Source organism: Mus caroli, chromosome 18 (assembly GCF_900094665.2).
Source record: "Mus caroli chromosome 18, CAROLI_EIJ_v1.1, whole genome shotgun sequence".
In the NCBI taxonomy this organism is placed as follows: Eukaryota; Metazoa; Chordata; class Mammalia; order Rodentia; family Muridae; genus Mus; species Mus caroli.
Window position 1 is genome coordinate 2399652 of NC_034587.1, and position 22387 is coordinate 2422038.

The 22387-nt window shown below is 42.9% G+C and overlaps 1 protein-coding gene across 9 annotated transcripts in view; it reads left to right on the forward strand.

Moving 5' to 3' along the window:
- Zeb1 (zinc finger E-box binding homeobox 1) overlaps positions 1-19960 on the forward strand; it is a 177298-nt gene extending 157338 nt beyond the window's left edge. For all 9 annotated transcript variants that reach the window (XM_029471837.1, XM_021150623.2, XM_029471835.1 and 6 more), the window contains 6 exons: positions 642-803; positions 3550-3752; positions 5607-5712; positions 10417-12221; positions 14609-14789; positions 16653-19960. In XM_029471837.1, the coding sequence (XP_029327697.1) occupies positions 642-803; positions 3550-3752; positions 5607-5712; positions 10417-12221; positions 14609-14789; positions 16653-17281 (3086 nt within the window). In that variant the 3' untranslated portion in view covers positions 17282-19960. The remainder of the gene's footprint in view (positions 1-641; positions 804-3549; positions 3753-5606; positions 5713-10416; positions 12222-14608; positions 14790-16652) is intronic.
- The last annotated feature ends 2427 nt before the right edge of the window (positions 19961-22387 follow it).

Genomic DNA, 22387 nt, shown 5'->3' on the forward strand with positions numbered 1-22387 from the left:
TTAAACGCTCAGAGGCAAGAAACCAAGGGGAAATAGATTTGTTTAGAAAGCAGTTTTGCTGATATGTCTAGCTACAAGGTGATTGCTTAATCTGCTTTCTAGGAAAATTACACAAGTCAACTGAAAGGATGGTGTGTGTGTGTGTGTGTGAGAGAGAGAGAGAGAGAGAGAGAGAGAGAGAGAGAGGAGACAGGAGAGAGGAGAAAGGAGAAAGGAGAAACGAGAGAGAGGAGAAAGGAGAGAGAGAGAGAGACTCAGAGCCAATGCACAACTTTAAATGTTCTGATAGGTGACTGGTGTGATCAGAAACAACAAAGGTAGATTTTCCTTGATTGATCATTAAGTGAGAAAGTTCTCTCGGCTCTCCCACTTTGTCTGAGTTGTGCTTAGTATAAAAAGATGAAGCACGGCTCTGAAGCATAAGGTGCTTTGGGAATTCCAGCATTCACAGCACTTGAATCTAAAGCAAACGCGTTATAGATTACAAAAATAAGTAGAATATATTTTTAGCTTTCAGATATGTGTCCTACAGTTTCAAGAAGGATCATATGTTCTATCATGATAAATGAATTCTTACTTTGAAAAACTTGAAAAACAATTAGGTGGTAAAATAGCTTTTTATAGAGATGTGTTTCTCTCAGTAAAAGACAATGAGTGTGACTCAGATGCAGAAAATGAGCAAAACCATGATCCGAATGTGGAAGAGTTTCTGCAGCAACAAGACACCGCCGTCATTTATCCAGAGGCACCTGAGGAAGACCAGCGGCAGGGCACACCAGAAGCCAGCAGTCATGACGAAAACGGTGAGTACAGCTTAGCACATGGTCCTCATTCTCAGAGAAAGAAAGGGTTGCTGTTTCTATTCTTCTATTACGAGAGCACATTTCTACTGAAGGGAGCACTTAAGAGAAGCAGATTCTTGGGGACACTCACGAGGAGAATCAGTACAGCATGGAGTTGTTGGCTATTCACAGACAGTGACAAACCAGGCGTGTCCCCAGTGCTTCCGTTACCTTCCACTGAGATGACAGCTACTGGCAGAAGTGAGGAGTTTGGCCCATTCTGTTTTTTGATTGTCTTGGTTTGTTTATTGTTATTGCTTTAACAAGTAAAAGATGGTAGGCTTGGCTGAAAGCACACAAACTTGGGCACAGTTGTTTCTCTGTATCTGCTTTAGTCCAAGATGAATTCCCAATGAGTAAAGAAAGGGAAAACACAATCAAAATATGTTCAGAACTCCTAAACAGAAATCAGCTGCCAAAGTCCCCTCCCAAGAACAGTAATCAAATGCAAATCACATGTAAATGCTCCTGTAAGCAATTTCTCTTCATATTGTACTGAGACTAGGAAGATACTTGACATTTTCAAGGATTTGAAGAGTTTTCATTTCTTAACTTTGTCTTTAGTTTTCCAGGGTTCTTGGTTGAGTGGATAGATTGAGCTTAATGTTCAAAACAATCAGCTTTGGACTTTTTGGAGGAAATTGAGAAAAGATGGTATGAGTAAAGAAAAGAGTACTGAGATGTCAATCAGTTGGTAGAGTCCTAAGTATAAGCAGAAATAGTTAGAGGGCAGCTTGACAGCATAACCATTTACCAAGACAGTGGTAACAGGTTCTCACCTAGGACCTCCACAGCCATTAGCTTTGGACCACATTGACAGAATTAAACATGAATTAGACATGAACAGGCCTCCAAAAGCTATTGCTTATCCCCAGAGCAGTCATGCCACCATCTCTCAGCTGGCACATCCTTCCTGGCAGGTCAGTACTCTAGAATGTAGGTTCTACAGTGATAAGTTGATTGACAGCTTTCTCTCCCTAATGATCTCTATAGTACCTTCCAGTATATGAAAGCTAGCTAGCAGGAAGTTTCCCAGTTAGTTTGAGATTAATTTCTCTATGTCCTGAAGCAAAAGTGTATGGCATCTTCAGGATTAGGGTCTTACCATCGAGTTCTGATGCTCAGCCAAGAGTAATGCAGCAGCCTGTGTTCTGGGGCGCTCCAGAGGTCTTCCCAAGCAACAGTGCATCAGCACCAAGCACTGTGACTCATTTAATGTGCATGCCTTCTGAGGGAGCATTGTCCACCAGAGCATGCTACTTTCATCCAGAGTCCTTTTTTAAATTATAATTTTATTAATTAGTAAGGCTTTTCATACATCCGTGGTTTTGATTAATTCACCCCAGCTCCTCATTCTATGATTCTGAAAACAAATTCACATTTACTTTTTATTGGTTTTTGCTAGTGACCTAAAAGAATAAATTTATACCTCATGTTTAAGAGAGTCAACTGTACTGATTTATGAAAATAAATCTGTCCAGATATCAGGACCAATCTGTATTTTTCCCAACTCATTAACAGCTTGCTTCCTGGTTGCAAGACAAATCATGAAAACAAGCCATAGGAAGCAGTGAGCACATATAGCTCTCTGGCTCTGAAGTAAGAGCAATTTGGTTAATGGAGCCACAGGATATGGCCATGCCAGTGCACAGCCAGAACAGACCTTGCTTCTTGGCATTCAAGCCACATAAACTCCCTAAGACATGATGGGCATGCTGACAAGGGAGTCGTTCAAAATGCTGGTTTCCCACCATCCTGTGCAAAATATAACATATATCTCCAAAAGAAGAGATTCTGTTAGCGTGATCCCTAACCAAACTCTCTATATCAAGTGTACTTGCAAGCTAGTAGCTAAAGATGTCACAATGAAATCTGGAGCTCTGGCTGTTTAATTCCACTCACAGATTTGCAAATATTTCCACATGCTTGACTAGTCATTTAAAGTTCAGGTTTTCAATCCCTCCTCTGCAGCCTGGTCTTTAAAGTGAGATGTTTAGTCCATATGGACTTGAAATCCAGGACAGCACTATGTGCTTATGATGAAGCATCTGAAGTGTTACCAAAGTACCTATCTTCTAAGAGTTGAAAGAAAGCAGAGTACAGCTACAGTAAAATATCACTTATGAACTAATTTATTTGAAAAATAAACAAAATGTGGGAAACTTCTCAGAGTAGTGGAAAGTGGCAAAGTATTCCTATCTAGGATTCTCAGTCATGCCATTCCCACCGTCTCCCTGAGCGTACCACCCACCCACTTTGTGCTGTGAACTCAGTCATGTGGCCACGCCTGACACGGGGCACTTGGAAACTACTTCCTGTGGCAGCAGTGAGACGAGTGAGTGCCAGGCAAGCTCTGGAGTTGTCACAGCTGTGCAGCTGTGTGGCCAATACAGGCTGTGCGCTTGTCTCTGTAACTCAATCCTAAGTTACGTGCGTTCTCCACCTAACTTCACAAAAGAAGGGAAGAATTATGGTTCAGAGATGGGAGAATTAGAGCCATGATTGAATGCCAAATTAATAATTTGCTTGCTGTGTAACGTTTAACCAACTTAGCCTGTATTTGTTGTCACATTTTCTCGTACATACATGGAGGTGTCATCCACCCTTCCATCTCTGGAGGCAGGTATAAAGATGTGGCCCAGGGATTCAGTGGTAAGTGACCATATTCCTTGGATGCTTTCGGTAACAGTATCTCTTCCCTCCACAGGAACACCAGACGCATTTTCCCAGTTGCTCACCTGCCCGTATTGTGATAGAGGCTACAAGCGCTTTACCTCTTTGAAAGAACACATTAAGTACCGCCATGAGAAGAACGAGGACAACTTCAGCTGCTCCCTGTGCAGTTACACCTTTGCATACAGAACCCAGCTTGAACGTCATATGACATCACATAAGTCAGGAAGAGAGCAAGTAAGTGAAAGAAGCAGGAGGCTGCCACCTTCCCAGGCTGGGCGGGCACGGAGGTGGAGCCTCAGGGAGGATGGGCACTTTGTTACTCCAGGAAGCTTCCTGGTCTACAGACTTACAGATAGGAGAGGATGGTTTGTGAGCTTTCTCTTCCTTGTAAGCCTTGCCATCCTAACTTAATTGTTTTGCATAAACCATAACAAGTATCCCTCAGAGTCGCGCTGTGAGGCTCTGTGAGGCTCTTGGGTATATTCTGTTAATATGGTCTGTGTGGGAAGATAAACAGCGGCTGTTAAACCACTTGCCTTCAGCTCTAACAAAATTAGGGGAAGCTTTAATGTTTTTAATTCTCTTCAAGCAAAGGGTTCACTTAGTGTAAGCTCCTGTGCTTTATCTACAGTAGTAAGGGGAGCTGCCTCCTCGAAAGCTTTAAGTTTGAGAACTTTTAGGCTGAAGACTCAACTTCGATGGCTTATTCTAATTATGTATCACCATGCTCCTTCTGTAGAGACTGACTATTGTAACTGTAACATCTGAAGTGTTGACTGTATATTTAACGTTAAAATCAAAGGAACTTTCGTAATTCTCCTTTTCTATAATGACCTGGTAGGTCCGCTACCAGCAAGCAAGCTAATAGGAATTTGACACTGCCTTTACAAATCAAGCAACCATTTCCCAGGAGGCTGTGGCATAGGCCAGGCAGCTTCCAGCAGTGGCCAACTCCTTATGTCACAGGGTGAGGAACATACACTTGAATGTGTGAGGACTTTGTGTAGGTGCCTAATACTGGCCACTTAGCCAATAGAGGGTGTTAGTGCCTTTGCTAAATTGATGGATACCCCTAGAAAGCATCAAAAGAAAAAGAAGCAACAGTCGACCCGTTTGCTCAGGACTTTTGACATCACTTACAAAATACAATAATAAGAGGTAACAGGGAATGTGGAATAAAGGGAGAGCCCAGGGCTTTCATCAGCAGTAACCGAATGGAGAAGTCTTAGGGACCATTGAGAGTGGGAGGCAACCAGAAACAAAGGGAGAAGCTGTCCTGACAGCTCCAGGGGACATAGGCTTGCAGTGACAGCACCGTGGAACAGACTGCTTTAGAGTTTGTGCATCCACAGCATAGTGAAGACTGAGGGATAGAAATGTCCACATGACTTCTGAAAATAGACCCACTCTACACCTGCTGCCTCCCTCCTGGCTCAGTTGTCAGGACCCTGCTAAAGAACAGACAGATGTCAAAGCTGAGGCACCACCATAAAAACAGACTCTTAAAATCCACAATGACCATGATGGCCACTTTTGTGATGATTTTTCTGGTGGATGTGAACAGGAAGGAGCTATGATAGGGTGGGGGTGGTGTAAGGAAGGGGGGGTGAGAGGTCTTGGAAACCATTATGGAATGTTGGTCTTTCAGGCCTTTGGAAATCATCCTGTGCCAAGGGATGAGCATTTGAATGTCATGCAAAGGTATGCACTTGATCTGTATTTCCACTGCTGGTCTATGTCAGACCCTCTTCCAAGGTTTTAAGGACATAAAAAGTAATAAGACAAAGGCCTAACAGCCGGGAGGAGCAGACAAGGCTGATGCAACAGAAGTACAGTTTAGAAACAGGAAATTTACACGAGCTATTCATCCTACTGGGGTGAACCAGGCACTCAAGTCGGGTCCTTGTTCTGTAGAGGGCTTGCCTTCTTCATCTGTAATCCACAGCCATCCCTAGATCCTCATAAAATGTATGTCTCTGCTTTTGCTAAGTGTCCTCTATTTATGACTGCTACAGTGTCAGGTATGTAACAAATCAACATTTAGTTCACCTGGAATGTCAGACATAAAATGCCAGTTCTTTCTTGCAGAGACATGTGACCCAGTCTGGGGGAAACCGTAAATTCAAATGCACTGAATGTGGGAAAGCCTTCAAGTACAAACACCACCTGAAAGAGCACTTACGGATTCACAGTGGTGAGTATTTTCCTTCTGTGTCCTGGGCCACCAGGATATCACTGCCAATGATAAATCTGTCATTGCAGGTTCTATGTGTGTCTAATCTCTAAAGTATATAATAAAGCAAATTCCATTTTGCTATCTGAATAGAATATAAGTAAAGATAGCTTTACATGAGAAAAGTAAAAGAAAGGAGATGAACTTAATAAACTCATGGTGTGGACCCAGTGAACTAAGGCAGCACAAGAACAGAGTTGTAGCATAAATGAGAATGCAGAAAAAGGGGAGGTGTTCCCAGAATTGTCACCTTCCTATTGCTATTCCTATTTAATGACAAAAACTTATAATGACAACTTATCAATCCCATATCACATTGTAAAGTCTGTTCTCTTTGTGATTTAAGTAATTTTAGTGACAAAGCTAGCAGCCAAGGAATTGAGAACTTGGTGTTTGCTGTTGTTGACCTCTACCTCCTGATTGGTAAAGCACTGGTGTTGCCCAGCACCTGGTGGTTTTGTGAGTGCTGGTGCTCGGTGTCTTTTGGAACTGCCTTTCTGGAAGTTTTACTGTATCAACCATTGAATTAATAAATACATCAGTGATAAATACATCAAAGCTGTTTCTTGAAAATGCTCAAACCAGGATCCTTAAAGAAAACATTTATCTAATTTCATGTATTTATTTATGTTTCTGGAAAGCATAGGCTATCCCCTGCAGCCTACACGCAGTGTAATTCCTTGGCCTCTGTGCTACCGAACAGTAAGCACTAATTAATAAGTAATCTACTTTCATATTAGAAATTATTTGAAATGTTAGCCAAAAAGGTTTGTAAGTATCAAAATTAGAGTCAAAAAACAAAAATTAAAAAGAAAGCTTGAATAAGGTTTATGCTGTAATTTTACCAGCTCTCCTGATGGTACAAAGTTGGAAAGTATAGCTTATTCCAAAGCTGAATACTGGTCTTGAAACAGAACATTGCCATGTAATGGAGAAATTCTGCCTAGTGATCAAAAGCTATCTCAGTCAGGAAGTGAGTTTACATGACGAGAAGACAATGTGTTGACACTTACCAGCACACACCAGTTGAGGCCAGTTCAGGTGACACAAACTCTCCACTCAAGAATTTGTTTGCCTTATTCTTCAACTTCTCTAATATGAGACATGAATACATTTAACACAGCAAGTAAGGCAAATTCAGAAATATTGAGTAAATCTAGGACTAACCTTCCTGATAACTCGTTCTATGGAAGATGCTCCTTAAAGCATCATAAAAAACAAATTATGAGAGATGGAGAGATGGCTCAGAGGTTAGGAGCACTGGCTGGTCTCTCAGGGAACCCAGGTTCAATTCCCAGCACCCATCTGCAGCTTACAATTGTCCGAAACTCATTCCAGGGTATCCAACACCCACATAGGTATACATGTAAGCAAAACACCAGGATACATAAAAATAACTCGATTCTTTTAAAGAACAAAATATGATTTCTTACATCATGAGAATTATTTTAAACACTATAGGAAAACTTGGTAGGGTTTCTATGTTCTAATCAGATTCTTCAGTAGAGGCTACCAATGTTTTACCCTAGTGTGATTTAGAAAATGTGTTTCTGCAGGGTGGCCACTTGGACACAGCCCAAGTATACAGCTATTTGAAAGTCTGTTTTATGCCAAGGGAAGAGTTTGAAGCAGGGCTTCTCCACGTGGCAGCCAAGGCCTAGCTGCACACGACCAGCCTCCTGCCCTGGTCTCTGCAGGAGATGACACAGAAGTTGAAACTAAGCATTTGAGAAACTGTTGCATCAGGCCATTGCTGTGACATTCTCTGTGTGTGTGGCACACATTTGCATGTATGGATGGATGTGCATGTGTGTGCCACTGTAACCTGTGGAGGTCAGTGCAGTGTTGGAGCTGTCCTTCCGCTACATGAGCCTTGGGCATCAAGGTCATCATGAGGCTTTGCCAAAAGAACCGTTATCCACTTAGTCATCTCACTGGGTCCATTTTCTTTAGGTTTACAAAATTTCAGATGAGATTGACTTGAAACTTAAAAAAGAAAAAAACCTCATACTTTTCCTACAGGAGGCTTGGAAAGCACTTGTTCTTCATGGTGCTTAGTGACAATTGAGCTATATACTCTTCAGAGAACATCTGTAGTGATTTTTTCCATAGGTTTTTTTCCTTATAGCTTTTACATTTTGTTGAGTATTAGAGTCCCTTTTTGTCCTAGATTGTCACTCTGTTATCATCGTCATAAAGCTTTAGCTATGAGCCCTGGGCAGATTCATGCATATTGATAGGCTGCTGGGCTGTGTTAGTAGCTGAGCTGTGCACTGGACGATCCCATGTTTCCACTCAGGTAGGACAAAAGTGTGCCTGTCCGAGGTACAGAGTACTGCCATATTCAGCACTGTAGCTTGGAAATTCACGAGTAAGATCTGATCACCCCCCAACTCAACCCTTGAAAACCTGGAGTTTACCTCTGTCTTAGTAATGCCACTTTATGACAGAATTCCAGATAAACCAGTACCATAACCAAAGTAAAAGGACATGCCCTGAAGTTAGAAACTAGGAATTCACCAACACAGTAGATTTGGCTTAGAATAATCTATTCTGTATATGTACTTTCTCACAGTGGTGAAGTTATCAGGGTGATTCTGAACAGTAAGAAATGATAAGTAAAGTATGCTGACATTAATCTGTAGGTTTCAACCCCATAAGGTAGATTGTATCACACAATGAAGACACATAGGCTCATCATGCTTCATTAACTTTTCCAAAGCCACTTGACTAGTTCATGCCATACCTGAGCTTTGTCACGGCATCCAACTCCAAGCCATGGCTTTGCCCACTGTGAAATACATGCCTGCCTTCCTGCTGTCTAGGAGAATACTCCTGTGACTCATTAAAGCAATGCCATTGTCCAGTCACTAACAGTGATGAACTGAGCTGAGGAAGAACAGTTCTCTTGTTAAACAGTGCTGCACTGACACACACCCATTACCTCATGGCCACTGTACACTTGAATCTGGTGGCGCTGAGCATTGGACTCTATTCCAGACAGCCTGTCTGCAGATTCCTAATGACATGGGAAGCATGAAGAGGTAACAAACACGACAAGGTCCTGAAACCCTGTCCTGAGGAAGCTTGGGAAGGATCCTGATTGTCTTAGTCTGCAGGGAAGTGTGTAGTGAATCTGCAGGTCTGCTTGTAAAAACAGTTTGGCTTGCTTGGTGTGGTATCAGGAGGGAGAGAAGGAAGAAGGCATGGCATGAGCAGCAGCACCTCTGGCTCTGTCCTCAGCCTGTCTAGTGCTGAAGTGCTTTTTGAAGAAAATGCTGCAGTTTGTAGGTAGCATACTGAAAGTTTTGTGTAAATCTGATGACCTTCCATAATACCCAGTGAGGAAGTGTCTGTACTCACATGCTAGAGCACCATAGATTGAAAAGATTAAGGAAGTGGCGCATGATAGAGCCAGAATCTGACTCCAGTCTGTGGGAAAGAACCTAGCTGTCTTCCACAGGAGTCCTGTGGGAGACACCCACCGTGCCTTGTGCTAAACAGTTTAAGCATTGACTGATAATCAAATATGCAGATACGCTCTACTGAAGGAGCTCTAGGGAGAGGCTTCTTAGATCCCTTGAAATTCTAATATCTGGTTCTTCAAATAGCTACACTGCTGAGAAAGACAGGGCTCACCTTTCTTCAGCCTCAGGGACTTGACCCGAGGCAGCAGGCAGCAGCAGCAGCAGCAGTCTCCTTTGGTGATGCTTTTGTTTAGCTCTTGAAAGAAAGGAACACATCCTGCTATAATACTCACTGGAGAGATCAGCACAATCACATGTCCTAAGGAGCCACCAGTCTTCAAAGGTGTGACCCACACTGAAAGATGTCAGAGATAATGGCTAGTCAGACTCAGAGAATCCTACCTTACTGGAGCTGATAGCCTGTAACCATAACTGAGTTAGAATCAAAATTTTAAAATTAAACTTGTACAACAATATTTCCTTTAAATTTTAAAAATATTTCAAAAGTTTATCCCAAAGTCTATCTGATGGCCAAGGAAAACAAACACCTGGTGTCCTGGTTAGTCTAGACAGCATTTCAAGGGAGGCCTTTATCAGCAGGGGTGTCTCTGGCTTCACACTGTTTGTTCTTTCTGCCAGTTCACACCAATGTTAGAAGGAACTGAATGCCATCTGAATACAAGTACAAGGTTTCACCATGCCCACTAATATGAGCAGCTAAGTCCCTTCAAGTGCCTGGTCACTGAGGAAAGTTGGGGTCACAGACACCTCTAACACAAGGCTTCCTCCCCACAAGGGAGCCGTACAGACATGGAAATTTTTATCAGTCAAAGGCACGCCTGCTTGTTAAGTCTAAAAGGAGATTACATTTGTTTTTCTTGCCTCTAACATTAATTTCTATAGATGCTTGAGTGGAAATTCAACATTACCCAGACTGACAAAGTGGGATAAGGGAAAGTTACTCGAGAATAGACTAGTTCTTTTAACATTTGAGCATTATTGGAGTACCAGTGCACAGTGGATGCTGTGCATGTGCTAAGAAGGGTCCCTGCATGCTGTCAACATTTTTGTAGCTTTGGACTTGAAATGATAACTGTAAATAAAACAATGTCATGGGCATACAGAGGAGTTTTGCTATTTCTCTTGTAGGCCATGTGAAAATGTATTGATTCAGTGATGCTGTTTTGTTGTTGTTTAGGAGAGAAGCCATATGAATGCCCAAACTGCAAGAAACGTTTTTCTCATTCTGGCTCCTATAGCTCACATATAAGCAGTAAGAAGTGTATTAGCTTGATGCCTGTGAATGGTAGGCCTAGATCAGGACTCAAGACATCTCAGTGTTCCTCGCCATCTCTTTCGACATCACCAGGCAGTCCCACACGCCCACAGATACGACAGAAGATAGAGAATAAACCCCTTCAAGAACCGCTTTCTGTAAACCAAATCAAAACTGAACCTGTGGATTATGAGTTCAAACCCATAGTGGTTGCTTCAGGAATCAACTGTTCAACCCCTTTACAAAATGGGGTTTTTAGCAGTGGTGGCCAATTGCAGGCAGCCAGTTCTCCTCAGGGTGTGGTGCAAGCCGTTGTTCTGCCGACAGTTGGTCTGGTATCTCCCATAAGTATCAACTTGAGTGACATTCAGAATGTACTTAAAGTGGCTGTAGATGGTAACGTAATACGACAAGTCTTGGAGACTAATCAAGCCAGTCTTGCATCCAAAGAGCAAGAAGCAGTGAGTGCTTCATCCATCCAGCAGGGTGGCCATTCTGTCATTTCTGCCATCAGTCTTCCTTTAGTTGATCAGGATGGAACAACCAAAATCATCATCAACTACAGTCTTGAGCAGCCCAGTCAGCTTCAGGTTGTTCCCCAGAATTTAAAGAAAGAAAACCCAGCCCCTACAAATAGCTGCAAAAGTGAGAAGTTACCAGAAGACCTTACTGTCAAATCAGAAATGGACAAAAGCTTTGAAGGGGCCAGGGACGATAGCACTTGCCTTCTGTGTGAGGACTGCCCAGGGGACCTCAATGCACTTCCAGAACTAAAGCACTATGATCCAGAGTGCCCTGCTCAGCCTCCACCCCCTGCCCCAGCCACAGAGAAGCCAGAGTCCTCTGCTTCCTCAGCTGGAAATGGAGATTTGTCTCCCAGTCAGCCACCTTTAAAGAACCTTCTGTCACTCTTAAAAGCCTACTATGCTCTGAACGCGCAGCCAAGCACAGAAGAGCTCTCAAAGATTGCCGATTCTGTGAACCTACCACTGGATGTAGTTAAAAAGTGGTTTGAGAAAATGCAAGCTGGACAGATTCCAGGACAGTCTCCTGAACCACCTTCTCCTGGAACAGGGTCTGTAAACATACCTACAAAAACCGATGAGCAGCCTCAACCTGCAGAGGGAACTGAGACCCAGGCAGACAGCACACGTGCACAGAGTCCTCTCAAGATCAGGAGCTCTCCGGTTTTACCGGAAGGATCAGCCATTAACGGTTCCAGAAGTTGCACATCATCCCCGTCCCCTCTAAACCTTTGCTCAGCCAGGAACCCGCAGGGTTACGCTTGTGTGGCAGAGGGTGCCCAGGAGGAGCCCCAAGTAGAACCTCTTGATCTCTCACTACCAAAGCAACAGGGAGAGTTACTGGAAAGGTCGACAGTCAGTAGCGTTTACCAGAACAGTGTTTATTCTATCCAGGAAGAACCCTTGAACTTGTCTTGTGCAAAAAAGGAACCACAAAAGGACAGCTGTGTTACAGACTCAGAACCAGTTGTAAATGTAGTCCCACCAAGTGCCAACCCCATAAACATTGCTATTCCTACAGTCACTGCCCAGTTACCCACAATCGTGGCCATTGCTGACCAGAACAGTGTTCCATGTTTAAGGGCACTGGCCGCCAACAAGCAGACTATTCTGATTCCCCAAGTGGCATATACATATTCAGCTACAGTGAGCCCTGCCGTGCAGGAGCCACCAGTGAAGGTGATCCAGCCAAATGGAAACCAGGTTAGTAAAGCATTAAACTAAGTTTTTCTAGTGAAGAAATCTCTGTCTCTGTAGAATCAACCAGATTGTTACAGCTGCCATGTTTAAATGGAACTTATGGGTTTGCTTTCCTTGTGTGGCAGGATAGCTTCCTTCCCTTGCTACTCATCTGCGTTTGGGCATCAACCACAGTTGAAAGTGTATTCTCTGAAAACCAGTGCATGAACTCAGCTGAAGACCTGAGAGAGCTTAGAAGCCTAAGACAAACTGTGCTACTCATTAATTAGATTGCTGGTTTTCTAGTTAAACTTTCAGATTGGTGCGTTTCTTCTTTGCTTGTGATCACTATTAAACAACCATGTTCCCATTCACCATAAAGCCAAGAAAGGGTTTGCTGATACTTTGTGTGCCAACTCCTTTGTTAGGAGTTAGGTTAGCCTTTGGTTAAACACAGTATGCTGGAACTCAGATAGTGTTTGGTTGTAGGTACTCATGAGGTGTGCCTGTGGCCGAGGAGTGCCACACCTCATGAGGCCTGGCTTTGTTTGGTTCTGGGTAGAACTCTGCTGTATTGCTATTTGTTTCTCACTGTCTATCCAGAATCTTCCCATGTCATAGGCTTGATATCACCACTTTTTCATCAGTCCCTTTAACTGAATCAAATGCTAGAGATGGCTGTTTGATCTTACTGCAGGCACAGCTACAGTTGCTCCGTGTCCTGCTCAGGTTTGCCCTGTGGCCTCCTGTGACCCTTCAAGACTGCCACTCACTCATTGGCATCTCCAGAATTGTAGTAACTCATAAAGAAACCATGCCCATGACTAATGGCACTAGATTTCTGGTGTGTGTGTGTGTGTGTGTGTGTGTGTGTGTGTGTGTGTGTGTGGTGTGTGTGTATGTGTGTGTGTGTGTGTGATGTATACTTGTGTATGTACAGGTGTGTTCACCCATGAGTGTGTATGTAGAGGCCAGACATTGACAGTGACTATCTTCCTAATCACTCTAATATTTTGGGGACAGGATCTCTCCCTGAACCTGGAGCCTACCATTTTGTCTAGACTGGCTGGCCTCACTATCTGCCATCTTTCCAGCCCTTCTTGATACCTTTGAATTTAAAGAAAACAGAGCTTTTACCATTTCAAGTGACTATAAAGTAGAGTCACTTCTGCACTGACAGCTACTGACAAATGACTGGCTTTGCTTGTCATATCGAGCTTTCAAAAGAACAGAGGGTTTATAGGCAGAACTCTAGGAGACTCTAGGAAAGACCCAAAGGTCATAGGTGACCTAAGTCTTCAAGAGGCTCTCCGCAGGACTATTCCATTGAGAAAAGCGCCTTTTCTGAAAGTGACTTCTCTGAGACCATCTTGAGGTTCTATGTCATGTCTTGTGTATTTTATGAAAATTGTAAGGATTCTCTTTTACAGACAGCTACTCCTATTTAAAAATCTCAGCCCCTCTCACACTTTTCCTCCTCATTCCAGGGAAAGTATGGACCAAAGCAAATCCCTCTTCGCCAGACCAAGGGAGCTGGTACAAAGGCCTCCAGGATGAATGGCACACTTTAAAGACGTTATCTAAACTATGTCTCAGTTCTTACATAGTGAAACACAGAATTTTTATGAAAAGCATAGTAATGGCTGGTGAGATGGCTCAGTGGGTAAGAGCACCCAACTGCTCTTCCGAAGGTCCGGAGTTCAAATCCCAGCAACCACATGGTGGCTCACAACCATCCATAAAGAGATCTGACTCCCTCTTCTGGAGTGTCTGAAGACAGCTACAGTGTACTTACATATAATAAATAAATAAATCTTAAAAAAAAAAAAGAAAAGCATAGTAAATGATGAATTGGAAATGAGTGGTGAATTCTCAAGCTCATCGATTAAACCTTTCTGCAAAGCCACTCTAAAATCATAATTTACCAGAATAAAGTAAATATGGCTGTTGTCCATCTGATGTCTTCTTCTGGTGGCCTCTCTTTTTGGTACAGTTGAAGAATGTTTTCACTATACCCTTTTCTATGTTGTTCCCAGCCTCACTTGTGTCTCTCTGGGCCTGTTTGTAGTGTGTCCTGGTGCCCTGGGAGCTGTCCGCAGCCACTGTAGTGTGTGTTCACTGGGCTCAGGTGGTGGGCTTCACATCTAACATGAAGTTTCTCTCTTGTACATCTTCTGACTTTCCTACATTTATTTACTTATTGGCAGTGGGTGCTTTGTGTGCCAGCTCTCACACATGGAGGTCAAAGGACAACTTGTGGAAGTCAGTTCTCTCCTTTCACCATGTGGATCCCAGGGATTTAACTCTGGTCATCTTTCTTTGTGGCAAAAGCTTTGTCTGCTGAGCCATCTCACTGACCTTCTCTCTTGGGGATCTTTTTCTTTGATATTTAATCTTCTTTTTCCACTTAGGATGAAAGACAAGACACTAGCTCAGAAGGAGTCTCCACTGTGGAGGACCAGAATGACTCTGACTCCACGCCACCCAAAAAGAAAACTCGGAAGACAGAGAATGGAATGTATGCATGTGACCTGTGTGACAAGATATTTCAGAAGAGCAGCTCACTGTTGAGACACAAATATGAGCACACAGGTGCGTGGGGGACCTGGGCGTGAGGTTCTGAAGGTGCTTGTGGCCCAGTGCACATGAAACATGCCCATAGCATATGACGTTCTCAGCTCTACTCCGTGCTCTCCACTTTTCACATATTCCTACTGCGGAGCAGTGGCTTGGCTGTCTGCTGCCTAGACTCCCGTTTCGCCTTTAATGCCATGGCGTCTATGCTGACGAGCGCTTGGTCTGCATACCTTCATTCCTTGCATCTCAGCCTCTGCTGCACACAAGGTGTGCTGAAATGTCAGGAAGAGGACCCAGCTCCAGAAAGCAGCTGGTGAGCACCAGCTGTCCTGGTGCAAGGCTTGCCTTCTGGTCACCTAAAGGTTTTAAAAGGAAAGACCTTTGCTTTGTTAGAAAGAACTTCTGCATAAGAAACTGAACCTGATTTTAAGATCACTTCAGCCCGAAGATTCTATAATTCTCCCCAAAATACAAAGGCCTTAGGCTGATCTAAGACCAACAAACAATGTCTTGCAAAGCAAACAAGGCTTCACTTAGCTCTCTGATGCTTATGAGTCGAGACTAGACTTTTACATTTTTTGTGATTGAAAAGGAGTTTTTTAAAAGATAAAAATCAAACTTTGGCATCCTAAATGATGTTTTCTTCTGCCCAGTCATCCCTCACTTGCCTGTTGCTGATTACAGTGGGGACAAAGGCCAGCTGGTCCCAAGACACTTCACTAGTGAGGGCTTTTATAAAAGATGTTTGCTGATCTGCCCCTCCCAATTCCCTCTCTCCAGAGCCATGCTGGTCTATTCTAATATGTGTGTCTTTGTGGCCTGGGAAGTCCAGATAGAAAGTATGTACCAACCCCTGTGGCCTGAGAACTCACTCCATGACTGACCTCAAGCCTGAACAGCTTTCAGACAACTCCAGAATTCCGATAGTTTAGCAACAGGCTCCTAGCTGATAAGAGCTGCATAACCAACCAGTTTCTCTCCAACAAGATGGCTAGATGAAAGACTGGATCTTTTCCCTGGCCCTTACCAGCCACTTACCTACAGTTGAAGTAGCAACACACATACCCTCAGCCTCTCACCAACAATGGTAACTCATTCCCCCTGGTGAGAAGACATGCAGAGAAGTGGGACACTTGGGTGGTTGCTGAGGTTAAAAGCTGTACCTCTCTAATAAAAGCTTGGGACCATGGCCCTCTACTTGTATTCACTGAGATAATTAGGAAATCTCCTAATTCTTTAAAAAGAGTTAAATACTAGTAATATCAAGATTAAAATGACATCCTAGCTGTAAAAAAAAAAAAATTCAAAAGTCATTTCTGGATTGTTAAGTGTTGACTGGCTCATAGCACTGTAGTTGGTAATAGCCAGTCCTGATTATGCCAGCTGTTCTCTGTGTATCCACTGTTGCTCAGGCCACACCCACTTATGAGGGGCAAGATTGCAGCCTTGTGGGGCAAAAGCTATTTTAGATGCTATAAAGAACTTCCACATCAGCTCTACATTTGTGCAAATTTTCCCATAAGTAGAAAGAGCTGTGAGACATCAAAATGCCATGGAAGCCCTTCTTCCTGAGATTGTCACCCTGACTCATGGGAGCCTTGCTTGTAAACATTCTTCCATGTGGTCCTGATGTATAGATTTTTGGCATTTCCACCTTTTATAATTAGCACTGGCCTCATCTGCAAAGCAGTGTATAGCCTTGCATTTTCACATAGAAAAAATGAACCATGGTCTTATTGTACAGTTGGGAACCTGCCAGTTTCTTGAGCATGGAACTGTGACCCTCCCCTTTCACAATCTGAATGTCCCTTCATGCTCCCAAGCACTCTGTTTATTTCTGCCAGTGTTCTGATTCATAGCTGCATTCTTACCTTGCAGGTAAGAGGCCTCACGAGTGTGGAATCTGTAGAAAGGCATTTAAACACAAGCATCATTTGATTGAGCATATGCGGCTGCACTCTGGGGAAAAGCCCTATCAATGTGACAAGTGTGGCAAGCGCTTCTCACACTCCGGCTCCTACTCTCAACACATGAATCACCGCTACTCCTACTGCAAGAGAGGAGCTGAAGACAGAGATGCCATGGAGCAGGAAGACGCTGGGCCCGAAGTCCTGCCGGAAGTCCTGACGACTGAGCATGTTGGTGCCCGGGCATCTCCCTCACAGGCTGACTCGGACGAGAGAGAAAGTTTGACAAGGGAAGAGGATGAAGACAGTGAAAAGGAGGAGGAAGAGGAAGATAAAGAGATGGAAGAATTACAGGAAGGAAAGGAATGTGAGAACCCACAGGGGGAGGAGGAAGAGGAGGAGGAAGAAGAAGAAGAGGAAGAAGAGGAGGAAGTGGAGGCGGATGAAGCGGAGCATGAGGCAGCAGCCAAGACTGATGGTACAGTGGAGGACGGAGCTGCACAGCAGGCAGGCAGCTTAGAGCAGAAGGCCAGCGAGAGCGAGATGGAGAGCGAGAGCGAGAGTGAGCAACTGTCGGAAGAGAAGACAAATGAAGCTTAGGAGTTCTTCTAAAAGGAAATTCTACTTGGTAATGAAATTTGCTCTATATTACCCACGCTTTTCATGGAAACATGGCTCCATGGCTCCTGTGCTATGGTTCCTGCTCACTACTGTGTAATGTCAGAACTGAAAAAAAAAAAAAATTCCGGGTGTGCCTGAACCTCAAACCTAGTAATTTTTCATGCAGTTTTCAAAGTTAGGAACAAATTTATAACATGAAGCAGCTTAGAAAACATTAATGACTCAGAAAACAAAGGTTTCTTAGCAGGTTACAGGAGGCTGGATGGGCGTCCGGCATGGCTAGCAGTATTATCACTCTTACGTTGGCTCATTCTTAAGCTCTACAATGGGAGAAATTTTATAATTTTTTATTGGTAAACATATGCTAAATCCGCTTCAGTATTTTATTATGTTTTTTAAAATGTGAGAACTTCTGCACTACAGAATTCCCTTCACAGAGCAGTAGAAAGCAGTTCAAACCGTGCTGGCTACCTGCTGCTACCCAGTCAGTCAGGAGATAGGACCTCTGACGTTAGATGCCATGTTGCCATCTAACATGTATTGCTAGCCTTAAGGAAGCAGCCAGAGAAGAGCTGGAGTTTCTTACTCGTGTGATTTTTAAATGGAGTTCAAAGGTTGTCGTTGAGTCCTGACTGCAGGGACGACCAGTGTTGATGTGGCAAGGACGGCAGAGGCGGCAGAATCAGTGTTCGTGATTGTTTGCGTACGTTAGCAACCATGAAGGATCTATAGGAAGCAAGCGCTGTGTCCCTTTGGCCTTAAGCAAGACCTGTGCTGTAAGTGCCATTCTCAGTATTGCAAGGCTCTGACAGCCTTCCCGCAGTGTGGCCTATATTAACTAGCATTTGTTGATTCGTTTGTTGTGTCAAAATTCCCAAACAAAACTCAAAACCACTGACTGTCAGAGAAGCTGAAGCACTGGGGCATCTCACACTTTTGTTCCTCAGTAGTCATTTCATGTTGATTGACTCTCAGAAGTCTCTACAGAAATAAAAGGGAAATTCTCCAAACTACTTAATCCATGTACTTGCGTGTCAGGCATGGATACGCTATTGGTTTTTGGTTCACAGCCGTTTTCCAAATGTTAGTTATTACGGACCCAGGTGATGAACAACAGCAGCTGATTTTTACCTACCAGTATTATTTTATTTCTTTTAGTTTATAGATCTGTGCAACATTTTTGTACTGTATGTCTTTAAGCCTGGCAGTATTAATACCCTTCTTACTGACACGTACTTTTAGTTTTAGAAAACTTTTATATTTATGTGTCTTATTTTTATATTTCTTTATTTATTACACAGTGTAGTGTATAATACTGTAGTTTGTATTAATACAATAATATATTTTAGTATGAAATTTTGGAAAGTTGATAAGATTTAAAGTAGAGATGCAGTTGGTTCTCGTGCATTGAGATTTGATTTAACAGTGTTCTGTTAACACTTATACTTGCCTCAGACTGTAGAACAGAGTTTAAATGGGAATGTATTAGTTTTACAACTACAATCAAGTCATTCTCCCTTTACCCAGTTTTTAATATGAAACTCTTACACTTTGACACTCACTGTGTGTGACTCATAGCATGCTGCTCTGCAGTCTTCTGTTAAGAGTTAGCCCAGCCATAACTCATTCCCTTAGCAAGCCAAATTAGAATTGCCTTCTGTAAACAGTGTTGGGAACAATGTTTAACATGTGCCAATTTGTTCCTGTATCCATGTATGTAAGCTACCAATCTGACTCTTCCTTTTAAGTTCCTTGTTACACCATGGTCATTTTCTAGTTTTTTACCAGACTCCCCAGCTCACAATAAACGCATCAACAAACCTGACCTGCTGTCGTTCTTTGGATCATCAAATTTCCTTTGGAAAATTGTCTATGAAGTGGGCATTACATCCTAGAGCTTCATTCATCTTGAGCTGAGTTTGTTGACACAAAGTATTTGAGACACTTAGCACAAAGAATGCCTTTTCCTGTGGGGGAAATGCCCTGAGGAAGCCCTCTGCACAGGTTGTCCCTTCTTCCAAAACCCACAGAGCAAGAGCCTTCCCCTCAGGGAACATCAGGGCTGTGCAAGCTTAAGATGCTTTTTGCTTGTACTCTGCCACTCTTTGAACCCTTCTCATTCAGCTCAAAGACTGTCACTGATGTTCCTCCCCATGTCATGGTCATGCCTCATGTGCCCCCTGCCCATGAACTGCCTCTCAACAGACATTCATCGAATGAACACAGGAACTGCACATTTGCAGAGCTTAGGTGTGTTCACTGTTTTGCCTCTAATCTGAAAGTTCATAAAGTAAATGATTCCCATAATGTGCCGGTGGTCTTGTTTGAGTCTTATAGGCACTTACCATAGGAGATGTAATAAATGACTGCCTTGGAAGCTGCTCTGTTGTTGTGATGTGTGGAGAGCTTATTTCTAGGTGTCTTTCGGGTGTTCAAGTTTATGGTACGGGGTACAGGCATTGAAAGCTCAGGGTGGGACTACCTCAAAAATACTTGCTAGACCTGGTTCTGACAGAGTTAGGACTAGGACACACATCCTATGCCAGGACCTCACATTCTTATGATCTTGTGTGCTCCCCATCTTCCCGCACCACAGCCCTTAGTTCCCCTGTGTCCACTGTCAGCAGGCTGCCTAATTCCCTGTCCCTAACACCAGCTATACCAAAAAAAAAAAAAAATGTACTGTAAAGGTTATGAGATGCTAAAGTGCCATTCTTAGGGGATGTCCATTAGTCATGAAAGTAAATCTTGGAGAAGATGGTGCCTCATCCGTGAGCCTAGAAGGCTAATGAAACTAACCACATTATCAGGGAGCAGGTCTTCCCAGTGCTCCCTCACACCAGGAAAGAGTGGCATTGGTCTCCTGAGATGCATCTGCCTTGCTGCTTTTATCAAGATTATGTTTCAGAGAGCCTTAAAACTACCTGGGAAAGCCATATGACCATGACCACATGAAGAAGAAGTAGAATGGGGCTCTGCACACAGTCCTGTCTGACTCCAAGGACGTCTCTGTCCAGCCTGCATCACATTTCATGTTGAGGTGGATTCTCCTGGCCTAGCCCTAGGCAAGAGGAATAGAAAATACCCCTGAGAGCAGCATGCATCCTGGTAGAGGAAGGTGGAGACTTGGGATTGTTCTCAGTTTCCAGTGCAAACTTAAAAGATAGCCTCAGGGAGGGAAAGGGGTTAAACTCACAGAGAAATCTAATCCTGGTTTCCACCTGAGATCACTGGGAAGCTATATTACAGCAACCATGTATTAATTTTATCTCTGACCTATCTTCAGACCTACAGACACACCTCTGCCCAGTAAAGACAAATTCACTCAGAACACACATTTATTTACCCCAATAACTCCTGGGACATTTACAGGGAAAAAACATAGGGAATAACAGAATTCTCACATTTGAGATGGAAACCAGCCTAACTACTCAGTGGTTAAAAAAAAACACCCAGAATGCCTGACGGCCTGAGTTCCATCCCTAGCACTCCAGAATCCCAGAACCCAGAATGGAAGGAGAAGACCAACTCTAATATTGTCCTCTGACCAGCATTTGCATGCCATTCATGCATACACATAAACTAATCATAAAATTGTTTTTTAAAAAAACCATAGATCAGTAATAAATACATTTTTAAATCACCTAAATTATTACAAAGCCATATCAAGTTGTTCCTGATGAAAAAGATGACTCACAATGATGGCATCTTATGTCAAAAATTATAGTATAAAGTTAATGTACAAGAGAAGGCACAGTGTTAAATGCTGACAACAGGAGAGAACAAAGGACTCATACAAGCCTCCACCTCAAACTGTACAAGTAAAACACAAAACAGGAGAGAGCCAATAATAAGGAAAAGAGAAAACCATGACATAAGCCATGTAAACCAAGTCAACCTCTGAAAAGATAGATTCTAGCCATACAGTCCGAGGTAGATAGAAGAGACAAATTGACAATCTTGAGAGAAAAAAAGAAAGGCCTTCTACAGACCCTACAGAGTAAGATACAGAAGGAATAACTGCTTGTCCATGTTTTGACAGCTTGGGGGAAAGTGGCACTTTGCTTGGAAGGCCCTAGTTACCAAAGCTCTGGCAGAAATAACCTAAGTGCAATCAAAATTAAATTGATTGCCAAAAGTATCCTACAAAAGAGGATTCACAGCAGGTGTTGCTATTGGTGATTTTTTTTGTTTCATACATTTGAAAAGGTTGTACCAATTCTACACAAATCATCTCCTTCTCCAATTGCCTGTGAAGCTCAGATCAGCAAGGGCATTTCAATACAAGAGCCACAGACTTAAATTCCTCAAGAAGAAAATAGATGGAAAGACCTTCAACTGAATATTAGGACATTACACTTTATCAACAGGAAAATGAATCATGATTACGTGTGATTTTCCCTCAAACTTCAAGATTCATGGAGCATCCCCAAAAGTCAAGTCATGTTACTCCCACTAACAGTGGACTTGAGAGTGTCTGGAGATTCTGATTATCTCAGAAGTGAAAGAGAAACAATCAAAAGTCAGTAAAACCTTCAACAGCAAGCCAGAAATTACCAGCAGTCTAAAAGTAGGAGGTGATCTCTGTAATAATTGTCATCTTCAAAACCTCTACAAGTAAAACACCAGTGTGAAAGGCCCACACCTTCCTCCAGATGAGGAGCAAGAGCAGAAGGCCACTCTCCACTTGCTAAACCTTAGGCTGGGTCCTTTAAGGACAGACTGCAGCAGTGTGCTACCTGCACTCAGCCTAGTTGTCTACAGAGGAAACAAGGCATTTGTAAGGAAAGGTCAAGAAGTTACAAGAGTTCAGTCACTTTCTCCCAAATAATTCTAGATGTGGGAATTTACACATAGACACAGTTCCATTAAAAATGAAAATATTTGGTGATACTTTAAAAGATTCAAACAAAACCTGTGCACTGAAAGCTCCAAAATATTACTGAAATAAATTAAAAATGCAAAGAAAATAAAATTCCATGTTTGTGAATCAGATGAAGACAGTATTTAGAAAACTTTTACCAAGGTAACTACTGACACAATGATGTAACTACTGACACAATGACATAACTACTGACACAATGA